Source organism: Theropithecus gelada, chromosome 4 (genome assembly GCF_003255815.1).
Source record: "Theropithecus gelada isolate Dixy chromosome 4, Tgel_1.0, whole genome shotgun sequence".
NCBI lineage: Eukaryota > Metazoa > Chordata > Mammalia > Primates > Cercopithecidae > Theropithecus > Theropithecus gelada.
In genome coordinates, this window is record NC_037671.1 from 28,872,615 (window position 1) to 28,893,128 (window position 20,514).

Consider the following 20,514-nt stretch of genomic DNA (forward strand, 5'->3'; position numbering starts at 1 on the left):
TGGATCTAGTGCTCTTTTTAGTTGGGAATGGTGTGTCCAGTGTGGAAAGGATGTTAGCTTTACCTCTGTGGGAGGAGCTTGGATAACCTGGTGAGGGCCCAACCACTTAGGTTGGAGAGGGGCGGAGGAGTCTGCCATCCAGACCCAGTCCCCTGGTTGTAAGGACAGGGAAGAGTGTTTTGAGGATGGACTTTCAGGCTGGGGCAAGTAAGCGTTAGTGTACTGTCTTATTAGATGTGTGATATATATTCCCTCTAAAACTTGATGAGGTTTACACCTTTTTTTTTTTTTGTTTTGCCAAGTTTTGTGATTCTTTCTTAGTGGTAGCAGTTTCAAGATATAACTTGTCCTTTACCTTAGAGATGATACTCTGGCATATTCAAGATTACTGGATCCCTGAAAACTTCACTTACGTGACTAGTCCCTGACACTTTGTAGATTTTCTCTCCCCTCCCTTGGGAGTGTATATATTTTTACAGGGCATCCAGAGTCCTTGTTCCTTCTTGCTATTCAGCTCTAGTTAACATAATTGCATGCTTATAGTGAAACAATGTGATGTTGCAGATAATCAAGATCCTTTCAGATTATGTTGTCAAAGAAGCTGGCGAGTTAACATATTCCTTGACAAAACTGTGAAAGAAGTACTATTGTCTATCCCAGGTTAATGCAAACTACTTATAATCCTCCTTTCCAATGGCACTTCCAAAGAACACACTCACCATATCAATACCTGTATAGGAAGTAACAGAGCCTCTGTTGATGCATTCCATCTGGCACACCATATGCAATTAAGACTACTACTGGATCCCATCTGTGGTGGTCCTCCACTATCTGCCACAATCTATTTATTCTGGGGCTACATTGGTGAGTTGAATGGGAATACAACAGAGATCATTACTCTAGCATCTTCTACGTCTTTACAAATGGCATTACTGTCTGCTATTCCACCTGGGATGTGGTATGCATCTGAATTACTAATTCAGCAGGAGTGAACTGTTTTTGAGCATTTTCATGTAAGCTTCAATGATATTAAATCCTGAGTCACAGCACTGTGCCCTCATATTAACAAGATCTCCTTTTCTGGACTTACCTTCTGCCCCCAATACCCTGGTCTCATATTCTAGGCATGCTCTTCTTGTCCCTTCCACTTTAGCAGGGCCAGTACTACACTATTTGGATCATCCTAAGACCTGACCTAGCTATTTGTCAAGTATTCAGGTTTACTATTTGTTAAGGTATTAGAAAACGTGAGGATAGAATTTGACTAAGCAAGTATTGTCTTGCAAGGTATTTGTATCAGCTGTGTTTTCTGCATGGGGATCTTCAGGAAAAGGGATGTTGCCATCCCCCAGCATGGGGTACTGGGATAAAGATACCAATAAATTTCAGAGTAAATTTCAGGCCTTGACTTTAGCATGAGACTTCCCAGGACTTGACTTTAGCGTAAAGTCGAGTGTTTGTCTTTGCGTTTTCTGCTACTCTGACAATCGAATCCTGAGTCCCATCTTAAGAACATTGCTATTGGAACATTGCTCCCTCTGCTACTGGAGATCAGGATATCTTTAAATGCTGCCAGGGAGATTTTCTGACTTTCACACCATACTCTGATGTAACTGGCCATCTTAAGTACATCGGTGATCATGACCACCATCAAACAGCCAACTTCAAAGTTGTTCTAATTGCCATTTCCACACATTTCTCAAACACTAGAGGTATTGACCAAGCCAGTACCTTCCCTTACACCTGTATCCCATCTTTCATTCCAATGCACAACAGGACAGAATCAGCAATTGTAATGCTACAGCAGGCCCAGATTATCACCAATGCTTTTACAAACATCAAGGGGGTCCCTGGGCCACCTGACTTGTCAGTGATACAACTCTGGAAGTTATTATAAGAATCTGCATCCTAGGTCTTCTTGTGGAAACAACTGGTTTAGGTCAGATTCTTTAGAAGCAGACCCTGAGATGAGGATTCCTGTAAAAATGATTTATTAGGATATATTTCCAGGAAAACCTGACTAAGGAGAGCATAAGTAGATCTGGAAAGGATGTAAAGTAAGGTCCAGTTCAATTCATAGGGGATTTGGGAGATAGTGTGGACCTCGCTTGCCAAGCAGAAGCAAAGGGAGATGGAGCATTTATATCTGTGTAGTGATGCTTTGACTAAGAACTATTCCCAGGCAGGCACAAATTCCCAGGCACATCCAGGTTGGCAGGCAAAACCGGCTCCTGCAGCCTAAGGGAGCCCTCTAACAGAAAAAACAGGTTCCAGGTGTTGGGAATGAAAACCCATCAGGAGCTGGTATGCAGCAAAATGGTAAAGAGAACTTACGGGATATGGGTGGAATATTGAGTGTTTGCTATAATGACTGAATGCAACTATTTTTAATTTTTGATGGAAAAGAACCTCTAGATTGATTTATTTCTGCACTTCTGCACATATGCTCAACATATAGTTAATGTGGGCATTGTCTCAGACTGAACCTAAGCTGTTTTCATTGCTAATATTCAATAACATCTATACATGCCTGGCGTATAGAGAAGTCTAGTAGAGTTGGAGTCACTAGGAACTTCTTCATTAGTGACTAGAGAGTCCCTGGGAATGAGGAAAATCCCTAAGAAACTTATCCAAAGCAATAATGGAGTCAGGCACACAATGTCAGTATTAGCGATCTGGTAACAATGGTTTGGTAAATAGAAAAGAGATGCAATTAATGGAAGAGTAAAAGTGAGTGTACGTTCAGACTCTAGAATCTCACGGAAGAGAGTGGCTGGTGGGTAAGAACTAAAGGATTGGCTTTACCAAAAACCTCTCCAAGACATTGTAGACAAAGCAGTTCTGCTTGGAAACTCATGCAGTGAATTGGAGTGAGACATTTGGAAGATGCCAGTGCTTCAATTTAGTTCACCAGATATTTATTAAGTACTGACACTGAGGGCTCAAAAAAGCATGGCTCAGCCTTGAAACATCACGAGTTTCAGCTCATTGACAAGGTTAAAGATCTTTCATTTGCATGGACCATTTCTAAAGTCCTGGCGGGGAAGAGGGCACTAGTAACATGTTCATATAGTCTCATTGAAAATTTCTAGAAGTAAGCTATTTTAACCACAATTGTTTAAAATTACTATCTCCATCCTATTGTTACTACGTTCATAAAATTGCTCTTGGCATTTTTTGATATGGTGAAGGGAAGGCTGCAGTGGGAATGTATTTTGCTGGACTAAAATTTGGGATACATTTATGTGGCTTGGGTTGATAATGGGCATAGTCACATTATTGCTAGCTACCTTGGTATAGAAACAGCTTCCTGGAATACTTAAATCATCCACTGTGCCTGTGTAATGGGATATCCAAATAATGGAAAGAGTAAGTCACGTGAACATATTGGTAGTGGTTTGAAACTTCATGTTGACTTGACACACAATCTCGACATTGCAACGACAGCACAAAACTCATAAAAACAAGTCCTTCGTTAGGATTCCCAGAAATATTTGAGCTTCATTGGAGACTGAAGATTTGATAGAAGCAAACTGTGACTGAAGTCACACAAAGACAATTCTTCCCCCTATAAATGTGAATCATTACCCCATTCCTGTCCGAGGTTGATGTTGCCTGGGGAAACAAAGGTTTCACAATTCATGTCGTTGTCTTTGAATATCACCTAAAAATTTCCTATCTTAATAAAATAGCTCACTAATTTTACCTTTAAACAGTTTACTCTCAGTATCATGTGAATTATACCTACTTAAAAATTCACACTAAAAACGAAAGACATAGTACTAGAGGCTGTGTATATGCCTAGTAATGAATTTTTTAACATGAGGTCACAAGGGAGATTGGAGTGTATGGATAAAAGCAAGAATACGGAAAAGAATACCAAGCAGAAATCCATCCTAAGTTGGTGCATCTCTGGCCATATGTGTGCTCAAGCAGGAAGGCCAGGTAACTGGATCTTTAGTAGAAGAAACTGGTCACTTCTGGACAAACAACTCAAAATGCAGAATTTGAAATGTGATGAAGGTGAGCACATATGAAGAGCAAAAGAGGAACAGTCCTTTGCCCTTTGTTAAAACAACAATGAGGTGAGACCCACACTTCGAGAGGAGAACTTTCTCACGATGTTGACTCAGACCTTGATGGCTGACCCTTAAGTGCCCTCCTTCCTTCAGGATTCTACATTCTGATGGTGAAATACCAACTAATGAAATATCCCTCTCTGCTATATGTCTATCTCCCTTTATCAAATTTTGTGAAAATAGTTCTCTTACTTTCTCTACCCTCACTCACCAACAAACTGCAAACTGACCTGTCATCTCTCTGCTAAATGTACCCTGAAAAAGCTACTAAGAATTCCAATCACAAGGTGACTAAGTTCCTTTTCTGACCTCATCTGCTTGAGCTTCTTCACTACACTTGTTACTGCTCATCAGCAGTCTTTCTTAAAAGGCCATGCCCATGAGTTTTCAGTGAGAGTTCTACTCTCCTGTTATTCTGTTATGTGTGGGCATTTGTTTTTTTGGCCCTCCTTAGATGTTGGCATTCTGTCTTGGCTTGTGATTTTCCATCAACAGGCTCTTGTTGAGCCATTTGGTCTAAACTCAGGTCTTCAGTACTGAACATCTGCATTTTTCTCTTTTATCTTCTTCTCCATTTCACTCTCATAGTTTCTATAAGTTTCAGATTAATGATCTGGCCCCTTGTTGAGCTTGCTGTTATGACTTGAATTATGTTCCCCCAAAAGATGTTGAAGTCATAATACTCAGTATCTGTGAATGTGACTGCATTTGAAAATAGGGCCTTTGCAGATGGTCAAGTTAAGATGATGTCATTAGAGTAGGCCCTGATGCAATATGACTGATGTCCTTATAANAGTTAAGATGATGTCATTAGAGTAGGCCCTGATGCAATATGACTGATGTCCTTATAAAAACAGAACATTTGGACACAAAGACAGATGTGTACCAAGAAGAGATGACATCAGGACTCAGGGAGAAGGTCATCTACAAGCCAAAAAATGCCTGAGACTACTAGAAGCTAAAAGAATAAAAAAGGCACAGAACACATTCTTCCTTATAGCCTTTAAAAGGAACCAGCCCTGCCAGCACCTTGATTTTGGACTTCTAGAGCTGTAAGACAATAAATTACTTTGAGAAACTTAGTTGGTGGCACTTTGTTAGAGCAGCCCTAGGAAGCTAATACACATGTCCACATGATTATCCCACTATTACCATTAACTCAACATGTCCCAAAGTCAAATCATGATCTTCCCCCTTGAAAAGGTCTCATCTTGCTACATTCCCTGGTTTAGTTGTTCAGACCACTCTCTATTCAGTCTCTCAGGTTAGAGACCCAGGACTCCTTGACACCTTTCTTCTCCTGCATCCTTCTAGTCAAATACCATGATCTTTCAGTTCTATCTTATAAACATTCTTCTTGTCTTCATCTCAGCTTTTTCTGCCCTCACCACTGCTGAGGTGAGTTCAGTCCTCAACACTGCTGTGTAGGCCACTGCACAGATGGTCATTTAACTAGTCTTCTTGATTCTGAAATTAAGTCAGAGTGTTCTATCTAGAGAGAAAAATCTGCCCATGTCAGTTTTGCTATGATTCCTATCATACTGCTTATAGGTTATACCTTGAACTCCCTAACACAGCAAACAAGACCTCCTTACTCTGACCACTCCCACTTCCCTAAATCCACTTTCTTTCCTTTCCTAACTGATTATGCAGGCAAGTGATTCCCTTCAGAATCCATCCTGCTTCTTGATTTTATTCTTTTGTGCAAGTTGGGCTCCAGTGTAAAGTATCTTACCACTTGATAAGATTTTACCACCATCCAGTGTAAAATATCTTACCACTTGATAAGATTTTACTGCCACTTGGAATCAGAACTCCTCATCTGGTCTTTCATGATGCCCTACATGTTCCTCTGCTATTGTACCTAAAACAGTGTAGTGCTATCAATTATTGTGTCTGTCCTCCACATTAGGATGGAGAATGACTGCCTCCTTTACTCCAGTTTCCCAAGATTCCAGATTCTGGAACATAACAAGATCTCAGTAAGTGCTGTGTTTATTCAAGCTTGGCCCTCTAAATCTTTCCCTTGATTTTTCACTCAGAACTATTGTCTATCACATTGCCTCTATATGAAATGACTCGATGCCTCTAATCTTTATTCTACATGGTAGAAATCAAAACAGGGGTCAATCCAGACCATGGTCCCCCACCAACACCTACACATTATCATTTTACAAAAATACAAATTCATTCATATTTGAGATTTATAAGTAATTGAACCACTGACTTATTTGGATCCCAGAAGAAGAAAAATGACAGACTTACACTGGGTAATTTATGAGCATTGTTGAAAACGAGAATTTACACAGGATTAGGCAGGTGGTAGGGAAACCACAAGGGATTCTGGAGAACCCCAGAGCTTGCCAAATAAAGGCAAATAAAAAAGACTGGACAAGGAAGAGGGAAGTTATTAGAACATATGGAAACGGCTGCCTTCCTGGAGCCGTGAACTGCAATAGAAAGCTTAGCCTTCTGCACACCCCAAAAGAGAGACTGTCAGAGATAAACAGCCACTGACTCTACCTATCTCCCTCAAAAATCTAGCAGAAGCCAGTGGACAAGGGAGTACAGGATACAATCCATATGGGTCAGCCTCTTGGAGCCTGAGCAGCATGGAGATAAATGGAGGACATACAGGGAAGAGCACATGGACAATACCCAACCCAATAAATAGAAAGTAGTATTAATTTCCACAAACAGGAAAAATCATTGCCCTAGTGAGGTTGTCACCCTGGATTAAAAGTTTTAAAACATTGTTTCTCGTATCCAGTACTGGAATCTAACATACTGGGTCCCACACAGCAAGCCCTCTTAATCTATTGTTAATTCTATGAAGATGACAACTGCGTTCTTAGTTATGATTTTATTTGAATTTTTATTCATCTTACATTCATCTCAAAAAAAGGTCTGAACAAAATAACGAACTGGTCTTATAATTGAAAAGAGCCACAGGAAACAAAATTCTTTTCACTGGCATTTTCATCACGGAAGCCTTCTATTTTATGCCACACGGTGCCTAATGACTTTTCCATCCAAGGTGGGATAACTAAGAAAGGAAAATGACATAGAATTTAAAACTTCAGCTGCTTCTATGGCTATAACCATACATAAAATCATTATCCTTTACCTTCACAAACGAGTGAGTTTTCTCTCTTTAGCCCAGTCTTGGACATCTGCTTCTCCAAATATGAGGTAGAAGATTAGTCCTGACAGGTTAATGGCAAACAGCAAAAAGAAGACATTCCTCCACCCAAACTCAGGGTCCTGGAGACACAAAATCCCGAGTCTGTATTACCCCTTTCATATTTTTCTATGAAACATTATATTAATAGTTCAGATGACAACATTCACTGCTGTGTTTCCGTGTAGAAATTCATTTCCTGAAAGTGACTCGATAGTTAAATGGAAAGGATTTCAAAATACATTCAGAGTGTTCTTCATAAAGGGTATTTGGGGAACTTTGTGGTTAACCTAGATAAATGCATTTGTCACTATTTATCCAAGTGCCGTACATGTTCTCTTTTGCATGAATCTTGACTATGTAAGCTATGCTGAGAATCCTTTCAAGATTCTTCTTATGTTGTGCTGGAATTGTGAGAAGATTATGGGCTTTTGAACTATACATGTTTAAGTTTGAAGAATTCTGATTGTTCATCCTCAATGTGGAAAGACTTATGCTAGCAGATTTTCAGCTTAATTGTTAGGAAATGAAAATAATAACATTTCATTTTCACAATTTATGTGAGAATCAATAGTTAAATGAGTTTACTGCATATGAAATACCTATACATACATCACACACTTAATGTTTGCTTTCATTATCGCCTTTTTGGCATGATTATACAAATGAAAAATTTTAAATGATAATTATAATTTTCTAGAAATTTTGTTTTTTTAAATCAATTAAATTTTAAAAGGAACTATTTTATCACTATTTGACATAGATAACCAGAATTACTTGCCTTTAATAAAAAGCAACCATAATGAATGCAATGAAACCAAAACACTGTTATTCTAGTGAAAAGAAAACAATGTTCATAGCAGCCTTATTGATAATAGCCAAAAACTGGAAACAAGTCAAATGTTCATAAGAGTACAATAGATAAATTGGGATTAGCCACACAATGAGACACTACACAGCAATATAAAAGAACAAACTATTATAACATCCACCGGATGAATCTCAAACACATGATGGACGAAAGAAGCTCGGGTATGTACTATATGATTCCATTTCTATGAAACGCAAGAATGGGAAAATATAATCTATGAAAACGGAAGTCAAGGTAATAGTTACAACTAGGAGGGGTACTGACTGGAAAGGAGCACAAAATAACCATCTGGGTAATGGAAATATTCTTTTCTTTTCTTTTTTTTTTTTTTTTTTTGAGACAGAGTCTCACTTTGTTGCCCCGGCTGGAGTGCAGTGGCGCGATCTGGGCTCACTGCAGTCTCCACCTCCCGGGTTCAAGCAATTCTCCTGCCTCAGCCTCCTGAGTAGCTGGGACTACAGGTGCGCACCACCATGTCTGGATAATTTTTTTGTATTTTTAGTAGAGACGGGGTTTCATCGTGTTGGCCAGGATGGTCTTGATCTCCTGACCTCATGATCCACCCGCCTCGGCCTCCCAAAGTGCTAGGATTACAAGCGTGAGCCACTGCGCCCGGCCGGAAATATTCTTTTCTAAAAAAAAAAGAAAAACTTTTACGTTCAGAGGCACATATGCAGGTGTGTTATATAGGTAAACTCATGTAATGGGGGGTTGTTGTACAGATAATTCATCACCCAGGTACTAAGCCTAGTCTCCAGTAGTTTTTTTTTTTTTTTTTTCTGACTCTTTCCCTCCTCCCACCCTTCACTCTCAAGTAAGATCCAGTGTCTGTTGTTCCCCTCCTTGTGTCCATGAATTCTCATACTTTGTCTTTTACTTATAAATGAGAACATGTGGTATTTGGTTTTCTGTTCCTGCGTTAGTTTGCTAAGGATAATGGCCTCCAGCACCATCCATTTTCCTGCAAAAGATATGATCTCATTCTGCATAGTATTTGATGGTGTATATGTACCATATTTTCTTTATCCAATCTGTCATTGATGGCCATTTATGTTGATTCCATGTCTTTTCTATTGTGAATAGTGCTGCAAAGAACGTAAGTGTTCATGTGTCTTTATGGTAAAATAATTTACATTCTTTTGGGTATATATCCAGTAATGGAATTGCTGGGTAGAATGGAAGATCTGTTTTTAGCTCTTTGAGGAATCGCCAAACTGCTTTCAGCAATGGTTGAACTGATTTACACTCCCACCAACAGTGTGTAAGTGTTCCCTTTCCTCTGTAACCTCTCCAGCATTTTTTATTTTTTGTCTTTTTAATAATAGACATTCTGATTGCTGTGAGATGATCTCATTTTGGTTTTGATTTGCGTGTCTCTAATGATCAGTGATATTTAGCTTTTCTCATATCTTTGTTGGCTGCATATATGTCTTCTTTTTTAAAATTTTTATTTTATTTTATTATTGTTTTTTAATTTTTTTATTTCCATAGGTTTTTGGGGAACAGGTGATATTTGGTTACATGAATAAGTTCTTTAGTGGTGATATGTGAGATTTTGGTGCACCCATCACCCAATCAGTATACACTGAACCTGATTTGTAGTCTTTTAACCCTTATCCCCTTCCCACATCTTCACCCTGAGTCCTCAGAGTCCATTGTGTCACTCTTATGCCTTCGCATCCTCATAGTTTAGTTCCCACTTATAAGTGAGAATGTATGATGTTTGGTTTTCCATTCCTGAGTTACTTCACTTAGAATAATAATCTCCAATCCCATCAGATTGCTGTGAATGCCATTAATCCATTCCTTTTTATGGCTGAGTAGTATTCCATCATATATATATATCATATATTTATATGTACACCACAGTTTCTTTATCAACTCATTGATTGATGGGCATTTGGGTTGGTTGCATATTTTTGCAACTGTGAATTGTGCTGCCATAAACATGTGTGTGCAACTATCTTTTTCGTATAATGACTTCTTTTCTCTGGGTAGATACCCAGTAGTGGGATGGCTGGATCAAACAATAGTTCTACTTTTAGTTCTTTAAGGAATATCCACACTGTTTTCCATGCTGGTTGTACTAGTTTACATTCCTACCAACAGTGTAGAAGTGTTCCCTGTTCACCACATCCAGGCCAACATCTATTATTTTTTGATTTTTTGATTATGGCCAACCTTGCAGGAGTAAGGGAGTAAGGTAATATCGCATTGTGGTTTTGATTTGCATTTCCCTGCTCATTAGTGATGTTGAGCATTTTTTCATATCTTTGTTGGACATCTGGTGGGGAAGGGACATCCTATTCAACAAATGGTGCTGGGATAATTGGCAAGCCACATGTAGGAGAATGAAACTGGATTCTCATCTCTCAACTTATACAAAAATCAGCCCAAGATGGATCAAGGACTTAAATCTAAGACCTGAAACTATAAAAATTCTAGAAGATAGCATCAGAAAAATCCTTCTAGACGTTGGCTTAGGCAAGGATTTCATGACCAATAACCCAAAAGCAAATGTGATAAAAACAAAAATAAATAGCTGGGACTTAATTAAACTAAAGAGCTTTTGCACAGCAAAAGGAATAAGCACAGCAGAATATTCCTGTGCTGTTTATTTGCACAGCAGAATAAACAGATAACCCACAGACTGGGAGAAAATTTTCACAATCTATACATCTGACAAAGGACTAATATCCAGAACTTACAGTGAGCTCAAATAAATTAGCAAGACAAAAATAAACAGTCCCATCAAAAAGTGGGCTAAAGACATGAATAGACAATTCTCAAAAAAAGAACGTATATGTCTTCTTTTGAAAAGAATCTGTTCATGTTCTTTGATCACTCTTTAAAGGGTTTGTTTGTGTTTCATAAACTTAACTTCCTTGTAGATGCTGGATACAAATTAAAAGTATTGCCAGAAACATAGCAGGTTGGCAGTTATGTGTGGAATCATTATCCCAAGACACCTATGCAACAATGTGTTTTCAGTTTCAAAGATAGCAATTGATATTTAGTTCTTTTCTTGAGAATGAACCGGGTTTTAGGTCACCAAAGAAATGATTCTATATTTTTCTTTACCAGGTTCATCTTAATGACAAATTACCCACAATTTAACTTTATTTTTCAATATTTGAATACATGCTATTACCTTTATAAATGGATTTAGCATTTTTGGAGTCCTTCATGACAAAAAAATTGTACCTGACTAAGAAGAAATCCACTGACAGTGGGTACAATGACAGGTGCCATGCTCGAAAATCCCCTTGATGCTCCCATGAGAAAACTGGAATGCCTGTGGGTGACAGGAATGTTCCAGTCTAGATCCAGAGATGTTTGACAGTATCCTTCAGCCCTGATCCATGAATGAATCTATAACTCAATTATATTTTACAATTATATTTAGTTATAATTAGACAATTATATCAAAAAGGACTTGCACTATGTATATTCAAGGAGAGGGATGAAGACAAATCAATACCCCTCCCTCAAAATCCCTGAAAAAAAAGGCCACAGGTCTATCTGTGGTCCTTCCCTGTGGTTTATTCATTTCCTAAATTTGGGGATCCCAGAAAGCTGAAAGCTAAATCTTTTAAAGAAAATGTGAAACTGATAGTGGGGAACAGAGTCCTACCTTGGAGCAATATCTAAGACATTGATGTAAATCCCTGACTGACACAATGTGCTTAATGCACATGAGAGTGTCAGCAAGGCAGTTGCTGTGATATAGCTGGAATTGAGGTAGGGCAGAGACACAATGAGTGCTGAAGCGGGAAGATTTCCTAGGGAATGAAGAACAAACAAACAGTGAGATGCACTCTTTGGCTGCTGTATGCTATGCGAATTATCTGACCTTCAGGCTCTGTTCTTACCTAAAATTGTGGCAATTTTCCTCACAGTGATGAGTCTAAAATTTTTGGTTAGAAGGAAATCTGCTAGATAGCCTCCCACTATGCCTATCACCCAGGCAACAATAAAAGGAAGGGCAGATAGAAGTCCATTCTAAAGAGAAAAGATTGAGTAAATTACCATAATAAAGGCAGTGAGACCACAACTTTTGTTGATAAATTACTACTAATAATACTGATGCTCTGAAATCATACTTTCTTAGGAAAATCAGTAACCTCTTAAATCATACCGCAGAAAAGCTACTGGCATGAATATTAAATATTAGATTATTTTTGGTAATAAGAAATACATTTCTCTAAGTGGAATGATTAGCGAGGGCAGAGTAATTGGTCAGCCATGCAAGCAGGAGAAAGGAAGGGAAGGAAACATACTCACGTCTCTGATGTTAATATGGTACACAGAGCTGATGTAAGTTGGTATGTATACAATCATTGTGCTAACTAACCATTGATGGCTGAAACAGCCTAAACATATGGACCAAATGGGTAGAGATCTGAGCACAGCTTTGATGGGAAGAGGCTGCTGAGAAGACCTGACCTGAAAACAAATTTACTGTCAGAATGGCAAATCCAAGAGATGCTCACACACTTAGTCACCCTTAAAAATACAGATTTAAGGTCTCAAGAAAATTCAGATACAAGGTCTCAGGAAAGTGTTGGTGTCTTTATATGTACCTGTTGTTTCAAGGAGGATGTGATGTATTCTTTTTCTGAGGTGCTTATCCATGGATAGGAAGTGGGGTCATCATAAATCACAATAAACCAGAGAAGGCAGCAGACACAGCCAACACCTCCTGTAGGCACAGGGTACATTTGGTAAATGGGCTGTTTTCTGCTTTTTGGGTGAATTTCTTTTAGTTGGGATATTTTCTGACATAAGTTCCAGGAAAAGTTCATGTTCATTATATCCCTTTTCCATTTCTTAAACAATTCGCCCATTTTACATTTCCTGTTTATTTGTGTGTGTGGAAATTACAGAGCCTAGAAGTGGCACTATACTTGATATCTCAATATTTTTAATATTAGCCATTCTGATAGGTATGTAGAGATACCTCATGGTTTTTATTTGTATTTCTTAAATAACTGAGGATGAGTTGAGCATCTTTTCATGTGCCTATTTTCCCTCTCTCTATCTTTTTTTGGTGAAGGGTTTTTGCCCAATTTGTTTTTGGTTTTTTTATTATTGAGTTTTGAGAATTATTTACTCATTCTGAATAAAAGTCCTTATTATACATGTGTTTTGCAATTATTTTCTCCTGGGATCAGCTTGTCTTTTTATTATCCTAACAATGCCTTTTGATGAGGATACATTTTTAACTTTGATGAAATCCAATTTATCAATTAATTTTATGAATCATGCTTTTGGTGTCATATTTAGGAAATCATTGCTTAAATAAGAAAGATTATCTCCTATGTTTTCTTCTAGAAGGATAATTTCAGGTTTTATATTTAGGTCTGGGATTCATTTTGGTTTAGTTTTTATATATGATCCAAGGTATGGATGGAAGTTCATTTTTTTGGCATGTGGATATCCAATTTTTGAGCACTTTCTGTTAAAGAGACTATCCTTTATATATTGAACTTTTCTCAGAGATCAGTTCAGTTTACTTTATATGAAGTAAATAGAATCATGAGTCTATGATTCTATTTTGTTCCACTGATCTATTTGCCAGTCTTTATGCTAGTACCACACTGTCTTAAAGACTATAACTTTATAATATGTCTTGACATCAGGTAATGTTAGTCCTACAACTTTGTAGTTTATTTTCAAAGGTGTTTGGCTATTCTAGAATCTTTGCATTTCCATAAAAATGTAGTTTTCAGTACACAGCCCTCACATCTCTTTTGGCAGGTTTTATCCCTATGTTGAATATATTTTATGCCATTGAAAATGGTACTGTTCTCTTTAATTGACATTTCTAATTATTTCAGTTTTTCTACATCTGAAAATATCTCTATTTTGCATTTGTTTTTGAAACAGTTTTTTTCATTGGGTCTAGAATTCTAGGTTGACAGATTTTTTTCTTTTCTTTTTCTTTTTGGTTTTTTTTCTTGCACTACTTTAAAGATGTTGTTCCACTGCCTTCTCTCTTACACTGCTTCTAACAGGAAGGAATGCTGCATTCAGCATTATCTTTGCTCCTCTCTCTATAACATATCTTTTAGCTTTTGCTACTCTAAGATTTTCTCTTTATTTCTGGTTTTGAGTCATTTGATTAGAATGTAGCTTGATGTAGTTTTCTTCATGTTTCTTGTGCTTGAGGTTCATTGACCTTTTTGGATCTGTGAATTTATAGTTTTCATCCAATTTGGAAAATTTTTGGTCATTGTTTCTTCAAATATTTTTGAGAAATGTTGTTGTTGTTCTCCCATCCTACTCCTCTATTTTGGGCACTCCACAACTTACTAATGTTCTCATTTTAATATTATAATTTTCTCTGTGTCATGCATTTTGAATGATTTATATTGCTGTTTTTAAGTTCATTAATCTTTCATTTTATTATATCTAATCTGCCATTAACTCCATTCAGTGCATTTTTCATCTCAGATATTGTACTTTTCATCTCTATAAGTTTTCTTGGGTCTTCTTTATATTTACTATGCCTCCACTTAACTTTCTGAACATACAGACTTATGCTATAATATAGCTATAGTAACTATTTCAATGCCCTTGTTTACTAATTCTAAAATCTCTGTCAGCTCTGGGTTAGTTTTGATCAGTTCATTATTCTCTTCCTTATAAGTTGTATTTTTCTCCTTTTCTTCACGTCTGGTAATCTATGGTTGGGGCCAGACATTATGAATTATATCCTGCTGGGTGCCAGATAGTTTTGTATTCCTATAAATCTGTTTAAGCTTTGTTTTGGGATATGATTAAGTTATGTGGAAATAGTTTGCCCCTTTTAGGTCTTGCCATCACCATTTGTTAAAGAGATCCACAGCAGTACTCCCTCTAAGGCTAATAATTTCTCACTACTGAGGAATAACATTTATGAGTATTCCATCCAATGACCCATGAATTATGATTTTTTCAGTCTGTCTTATGAAAATGGGTACTATCTCTGATTCTCTGTGAGTGCAGGCACCGTCTTCAGTCTTCACCAATGATTTTCCCCTGCCTACATTAAAGTCCTCTTTTTCATTCTTGATATTGGTTATTTTTCTTTTGTTTCTCTCTCTCTCTCTGTTTCTCTCTCGTTCTCTCTCTCTCTCCATCTGGCTAAAGATTAGTCAATGCTATTGGTCTTTTCAAATAACCAGTTTTAGATTGAACACAACCTCTTTTTTGGTTTAAATCCATTAATTTCTACATGTACTTTTGTTATTTTCTTCCTTCAGTTTGATTTAGGTTTACTTAAATCTTCTTTTTCTAGTTATTTTAAGACATAAGCTTAGATCATTAATTTGAGAACCATCTTTTCTAATATAAACATTTAATGTTAAAAGTTTCTCTCTAAGCGTTGTTTTAATTACATCCTACAAAATTTGATATATTGATTTTTCATTTTCATTCAATTCAATTAAAAACTTTCCCTTGTGTCTTTTTCTTTAACTCATTGGAAGTATGTTGCTAACTTTTTAAATATTTGGGGTATTTCCAGAGGCTTTCTGTTACTATTTCTAGTTTAATTCTATTATGTTCAAAGAAAATATTTTCTATCATTTTAACTCATTTAAATTTGTTCAATCTCATTTTTGTAGGCCATAAATTGTCTATCCTGGTGAATGTTTGAAGCACACTTGAAAAGAGTAAGTACTCTACTGTTGTTGAATAAAATGTACTTAATCTGTGTTCTTATTCTATTGATTATTGAGAGAAGAATATTGAGGCCTCCATCTTTAATTGTGGATTTGTCAATTTCTCCTTACTCTTTGATCAGTTTTTGCTTCATGTATTGTGAAGCTCTGTCATTAGGTGTATATACATTTCAGATTGTTATGTCTTCTTGTGAATTGGTAATATTCCTTGTTCTGAAGCCATTCTTGTCTGATATTAATATATCCCCCCAGTTTTCTCATAATTAATGTTTCCATGGTAACTAACATCTTTGTTCCCTCTGTACAGTCCCAAGAACCAACAGGACTCTATCCCTGCCCTCAAAGAGCTCACTGCCCAGAAGGGGAGATAAATGTATAAACAAATAAATGCAAACTAATGAAAGCTTTGAAAGTAGAATGTAAAAGCTACTGAAGTGGAAGTTATGGAGGGAGCAGTTCTTTCTTGATTTCTAATAACTAAATGGAAGGCTTTGGGACAAATGCTGAGGTTGGCAAAATTCATCCTCTTGGTGTTTCATGTTTTCTCCTCTCTAAGAAACTTGAGCCTCACTCAGGATGCTTTGCTCCTATGCTTAATCTGAGACAAAACCGACAGCAGCACCTAACTCTCTGGATTTCTTCCTTCCGTGTCTTACCACTGAACTGCAAGCCTATCCTCTACTGCCTGCAATGGCAGCAGAGTATGCCTGATTACCGTGTGATAATAATACAATATGGTAGGTTAATAGCACTTTATAATAGGCAGGAGAACTTCCAATTTTTTTATGGCATTGGCTAATTATTCCCTTAGATTAAGATATTTTGTTTTCTAGGATTTATCTGTCTTGACTCATTTGGTTTGGAAAACTATACACAAATATACTTACTGAGGAGAATCTTTCTCCATATGAAAGTCTGAGAACTGGGAGATAGTAGCTTACCAAAGATATAGAAGACAAAAGGCCACCCAAGGGTTTCACTAATGAAGCCACCTATGAGGATGGCAGAAAAGCATCCCAGTAACATTCCTGCAAAGAGACAGAAAGTAAGCTGTGGGACTCTAGACTTCTTCCTGGCAAACACATACAGATTGATAGATAACATATTATAGAGCAGTAGCACTAAACCATAAGGAGACGAGCATATTAGAATGCACAAACTTCAAATTTATGATTTAAGAACATATAATTTCATATGTTCTCCTTAGAGCACATTTTTCTGGCAGTTCCCTATAACATAGCAGATGACTGTCATACTTCCTTTCAAGTTCTTGTAATTACACAAGTTATATATGCTTATTGTAAAAGTAAACTACTATAAGGAGCCAAAGTTACTCTCATCTGCCTTCCCAGCCACTCATTCTTCTCTCTAAAATTAACCATTAGTAACAATGTATTATATAATACGTAATTGCATACCTTTTCTGTACACATAAATAATATATATCTACACATAGTCATCCTCCTGATAAATGCATTTATGTAATATGTAGGCAGAAAGATAGATTTTTCTATAAATGTGCTAGTAACTCTTTTAACTTGTATAGCTTTTCAGAATGTTCTAATATGGTAGGGCATGTTCCCTTTTTATCACTTTTTCAAACATTTCCAGGTGATTGTATTTTTTATTTTCCAGATGAACATTAATATTAAGCTGTCAAATACTATATATGTGTATAGGTATTATCATTTTTAAAAAAACAGGATCATAATGTTTCTATTGTTTTGGGACTTCACTTTTTATTCAACAATTAGTCTTGTAAGCATTTTTATGTCATTGTAGATTCTACGTAGTTACTCTGAACACAGGCATAATTTATTTCTGTGCAATAGAATATCAGAAGTGGACTTGCTAGGTCAAAGTCTAGATCAAAGGCTATGTGCATTTTAAATTTTGGTAAATACTGACAAAATACCTTACTAGAAGGGTGTACCAAATTAAATTGCCAAAAATCTTGTTTTTTTTTTTTTTTTTTTTCTCGTCTCTTTGACAGCATTTAATATCCTCAAAGGTTTTTCCTTGTTGTTGTTTCTTGTTTTTTTTGTTGTTTGAGACAGGGTCTTGCTCTGTCACTCAGGCTGGAGATTTATTACATGGTGCAATCACAGATTACTGTAATCTCAAACTCCCACGCTCAAGCAATCCTTCCACCTCAACCTCCAAGTAATGGAAAGACAGGTGCATGTCACCACACTTGGCTAACTTAAAAAAATTCTTTATAGAGATGGGAATCTTGCTATGTTACTCAGGCTGGCCTCAAACTCCTGACCTCAAGTAATCCTTCCATCTTGGCCTCCCAAAGCACTGGATTATAGGCATGAGCCATCATGCCCAGCCCCTCAAGGTTTTTTTTTTTTTTTTCATTTTTACATTTTATTTTTTATTTATTATACTTTAAGTTCTAGGGTATATGTGCACAAAGTGCAGGTTTGTTACATATGTATACATGTGCCATGTTGGTGTGCTGCATCCATTAACTCGTCATTTACATTAGGTATATCAAAGTTTTTAAAAATTGCCTTTCTGGCCAGGTGCAGTGGCTCACGCTTGTAATCCCAGCACTTTGGGAGGCCGAGGCAGGCGAATCACGAGGTCAGGAGTTCAAGACCAGCCTGGCCAACATGGTGAAATCCTGCCTCTACTAAAAATACAAAAACTTAGCTGGGTGTTGTGGGGGATGCCTGTAATCCCAGGTACTCGGGAGGCTGAGGCAGGGGAATCGCTTGAACCCAGGAGGCGGAGGTTGCAGTGAGCCGAGATCGCGCCACTGCACTCCAGCCTGGGCGACAGAGTGAGACTCCGTCTCAGAAAAAAAAAAAAAATTATTTTTCCAATATTAATGAAAAAGAGAGCTGGGAGTGGTGGCTGATGCCTGTAATCCCAGCACTTTGGGAGGCTGAGGTGGGAAGATCAGTTGAGGCCAGGAGTTCAAGTCCAGCCTGGGCAATAAGTAATATCCTGTCTCTACAAAAAACAAAAAGTAAAAAATTATCCAAGCATGGTGGTGTCTGACTGTAGTTTTAGCTCTTCAGGAATCTGATGCAGGAGAATCACTAGAGCCTAGGAGTTCAAGGCTGCAGTGAGCTGAGATCATGCCACTGCACTCTAGCCTGGGTGGCAAAGGGAGACCTTACTTCAAAAAAAAAGAATAAATAATAAAGAGTACCCCATTTTAATTTCCTTTTTCATAGTAAAGTTGCACATTTTTTTCTATCTTTAGCTATCATTTTTTATTTCTTCTGTGAACTGTCTGTTCATAATCTTCTTATCTTTGTTTCTTTTGCTTGTTTAATTTTCCCTTAATTTACAGAATCTTTATGTATTGTGAATGATCCTTTGTCTGTATGCTGGCTGCAATTATCCTCCCATCTTTAACCTTTTTAATGTTGTGTTTTGTAATTCAGCTGTAAGTTTTTATGAAGCCAGATCTCTGATTCTCCTCTATAATGACCGCTACATTTACTCTTTAGTTTAGAAGATCTTTTCCTACCTCATAACGTAAAAAAAAAAGAAAAAGAAAAAAAGTCTCTTATTTACTTGTGTTGCCTCATTTAAGCACTAGTAGTCAGATTTATAATTGAGTAAATAGAGAGAAAACTTAAATAACTTGCCAAAGGTCACATTGTTAATAATGGGAAGTTGGTGTTGGAAATGAGACTGCCTGACCCCAGGCCACAGATACATGGAGATGGAAAACAGCACCTTTTTCTACCACTAAGTCTACCAAATTTGTATCTTTTCCTTGAACTCTCTGCCTTTGCTTTGACTATAATGGGGAACAGGTTCCTGCATTGCATCCATCCAAAGCCAGGTCCCTTCTTATCCTCTGGACCCCGTCTCCTCCAATCTACCCCAGGCTTGGACTCCTAAGAGTATGCATGGTACAAGAATACCATGTTTATCTTTGAACATAGATATAAAGGGATATGAAGACTAAGAGACAAATAATATTAGTCAAGCAATGATTTTAAATATGAGTCTCTGAACATTCATGGAGGTTTAGAGGCACTCAATCAGGGAAGCACTGAAGCTTGTGAAATTCAAATGTAGCCATCTCTTCCCAACTCTTCATTCAGTGACTTGACTGAATCTTGAAATCAGCTATGGTGGGAGTGTTTAGAGCACAGAAACTGATAAATACTATAAATGAGCTTACTTTCCCCCCTAAAAAGTCTGTTTAACAGCACAGCATTGCTGACTCAATATTTGTCCGGGCCTAATTCAGCACCCACTGGAGATACCCATGCTGTCTCCACGTGCTCAAGAAACACAAAGCCATGGCACTTAGTTCTTTAGGGAATGGACCTGTGACCAGCAGCACTCATTCTTGTGTTTTTCCCATACAGCAAATGCATGTCATTGGCCCTGATGCCTTTCCTCTAGACACCCCTGTTTGAACCTCAACTCTGGTTCTCAGAACCACACCATCAGTGGTAAGGCTGGTACAGCAGAAAGACAGAGAAAGAATATTTGAACACTTGAACATTCTGCACACTTGATTCAGGTCATGCTTCTACCTGCTTGTACTCTATCTTACATGGGTTAACATATCCCATTTCCACTCCTCCCCCTTACTTTTTACCCTGTGTTTTAAATTGACGTAACACTGCAATTACAGCACCTAATGTGGTCTGTGAGCCTATCTGTTCTATGACCTCTGGGATAGTTTGTCTGGTAGTGTACCTTAGGCTACCAAGGTATCAAGGCATTTTCCTC

General features: G+C 37.4%; 1 protein-coding gene across 3 annotated transcripts in view; it reads right to left on the minus strand.

The window, feature by feature from the left end:
* The window catches only part of SLC17A3 (solute carrier family 17 member 3), a 37,634-nt gene that overhangs the window by 4,758 nt on the left and 12,362 nt on the right, over nt 1-20,514 (minus strand). For 2 of the 3 annotated variants that reach the window (XM_025383166.1, XM_025383164.1), the window contains 8 exons: nt 16,740-16,826; nt 12,715-12,833; nt 12,416-12,577; nt 12,004-12,133; nt 11,766-11,913; nt 11,336-11,426; nt 7,207-7,343; nt 6,931-7,125 (listed from right to left, as the gene is read on the minus strand). In XM_025383166.1, the coding sequence (XP_025238951.1) occupies nt 7,209-7,343; nt 11,336-11,426; nt 11,766-11,913; nt 12,004-12,133; nt 12,416-12,577; nt 12,715-12,833; nt 16,740-16,826 (872 nt within the window). In that variant the 3' untranslated portion in view covers nt 6,931-7,125; nt 7,207-7,208. Of the gene's footprint in view, nt 1-6,930; nt 7,126-7,206; nt 7,344-11,335; nt 11,427-11,765; nt 11,914-12,003; nt 12,134-12,415; nt 12,578-12,714; nt 12,834-16,739; nt 16,827-20,514 lie in introns of those variants that run through there. The other variant, XM_025383165.1, reaches the window with a different exon arrangement.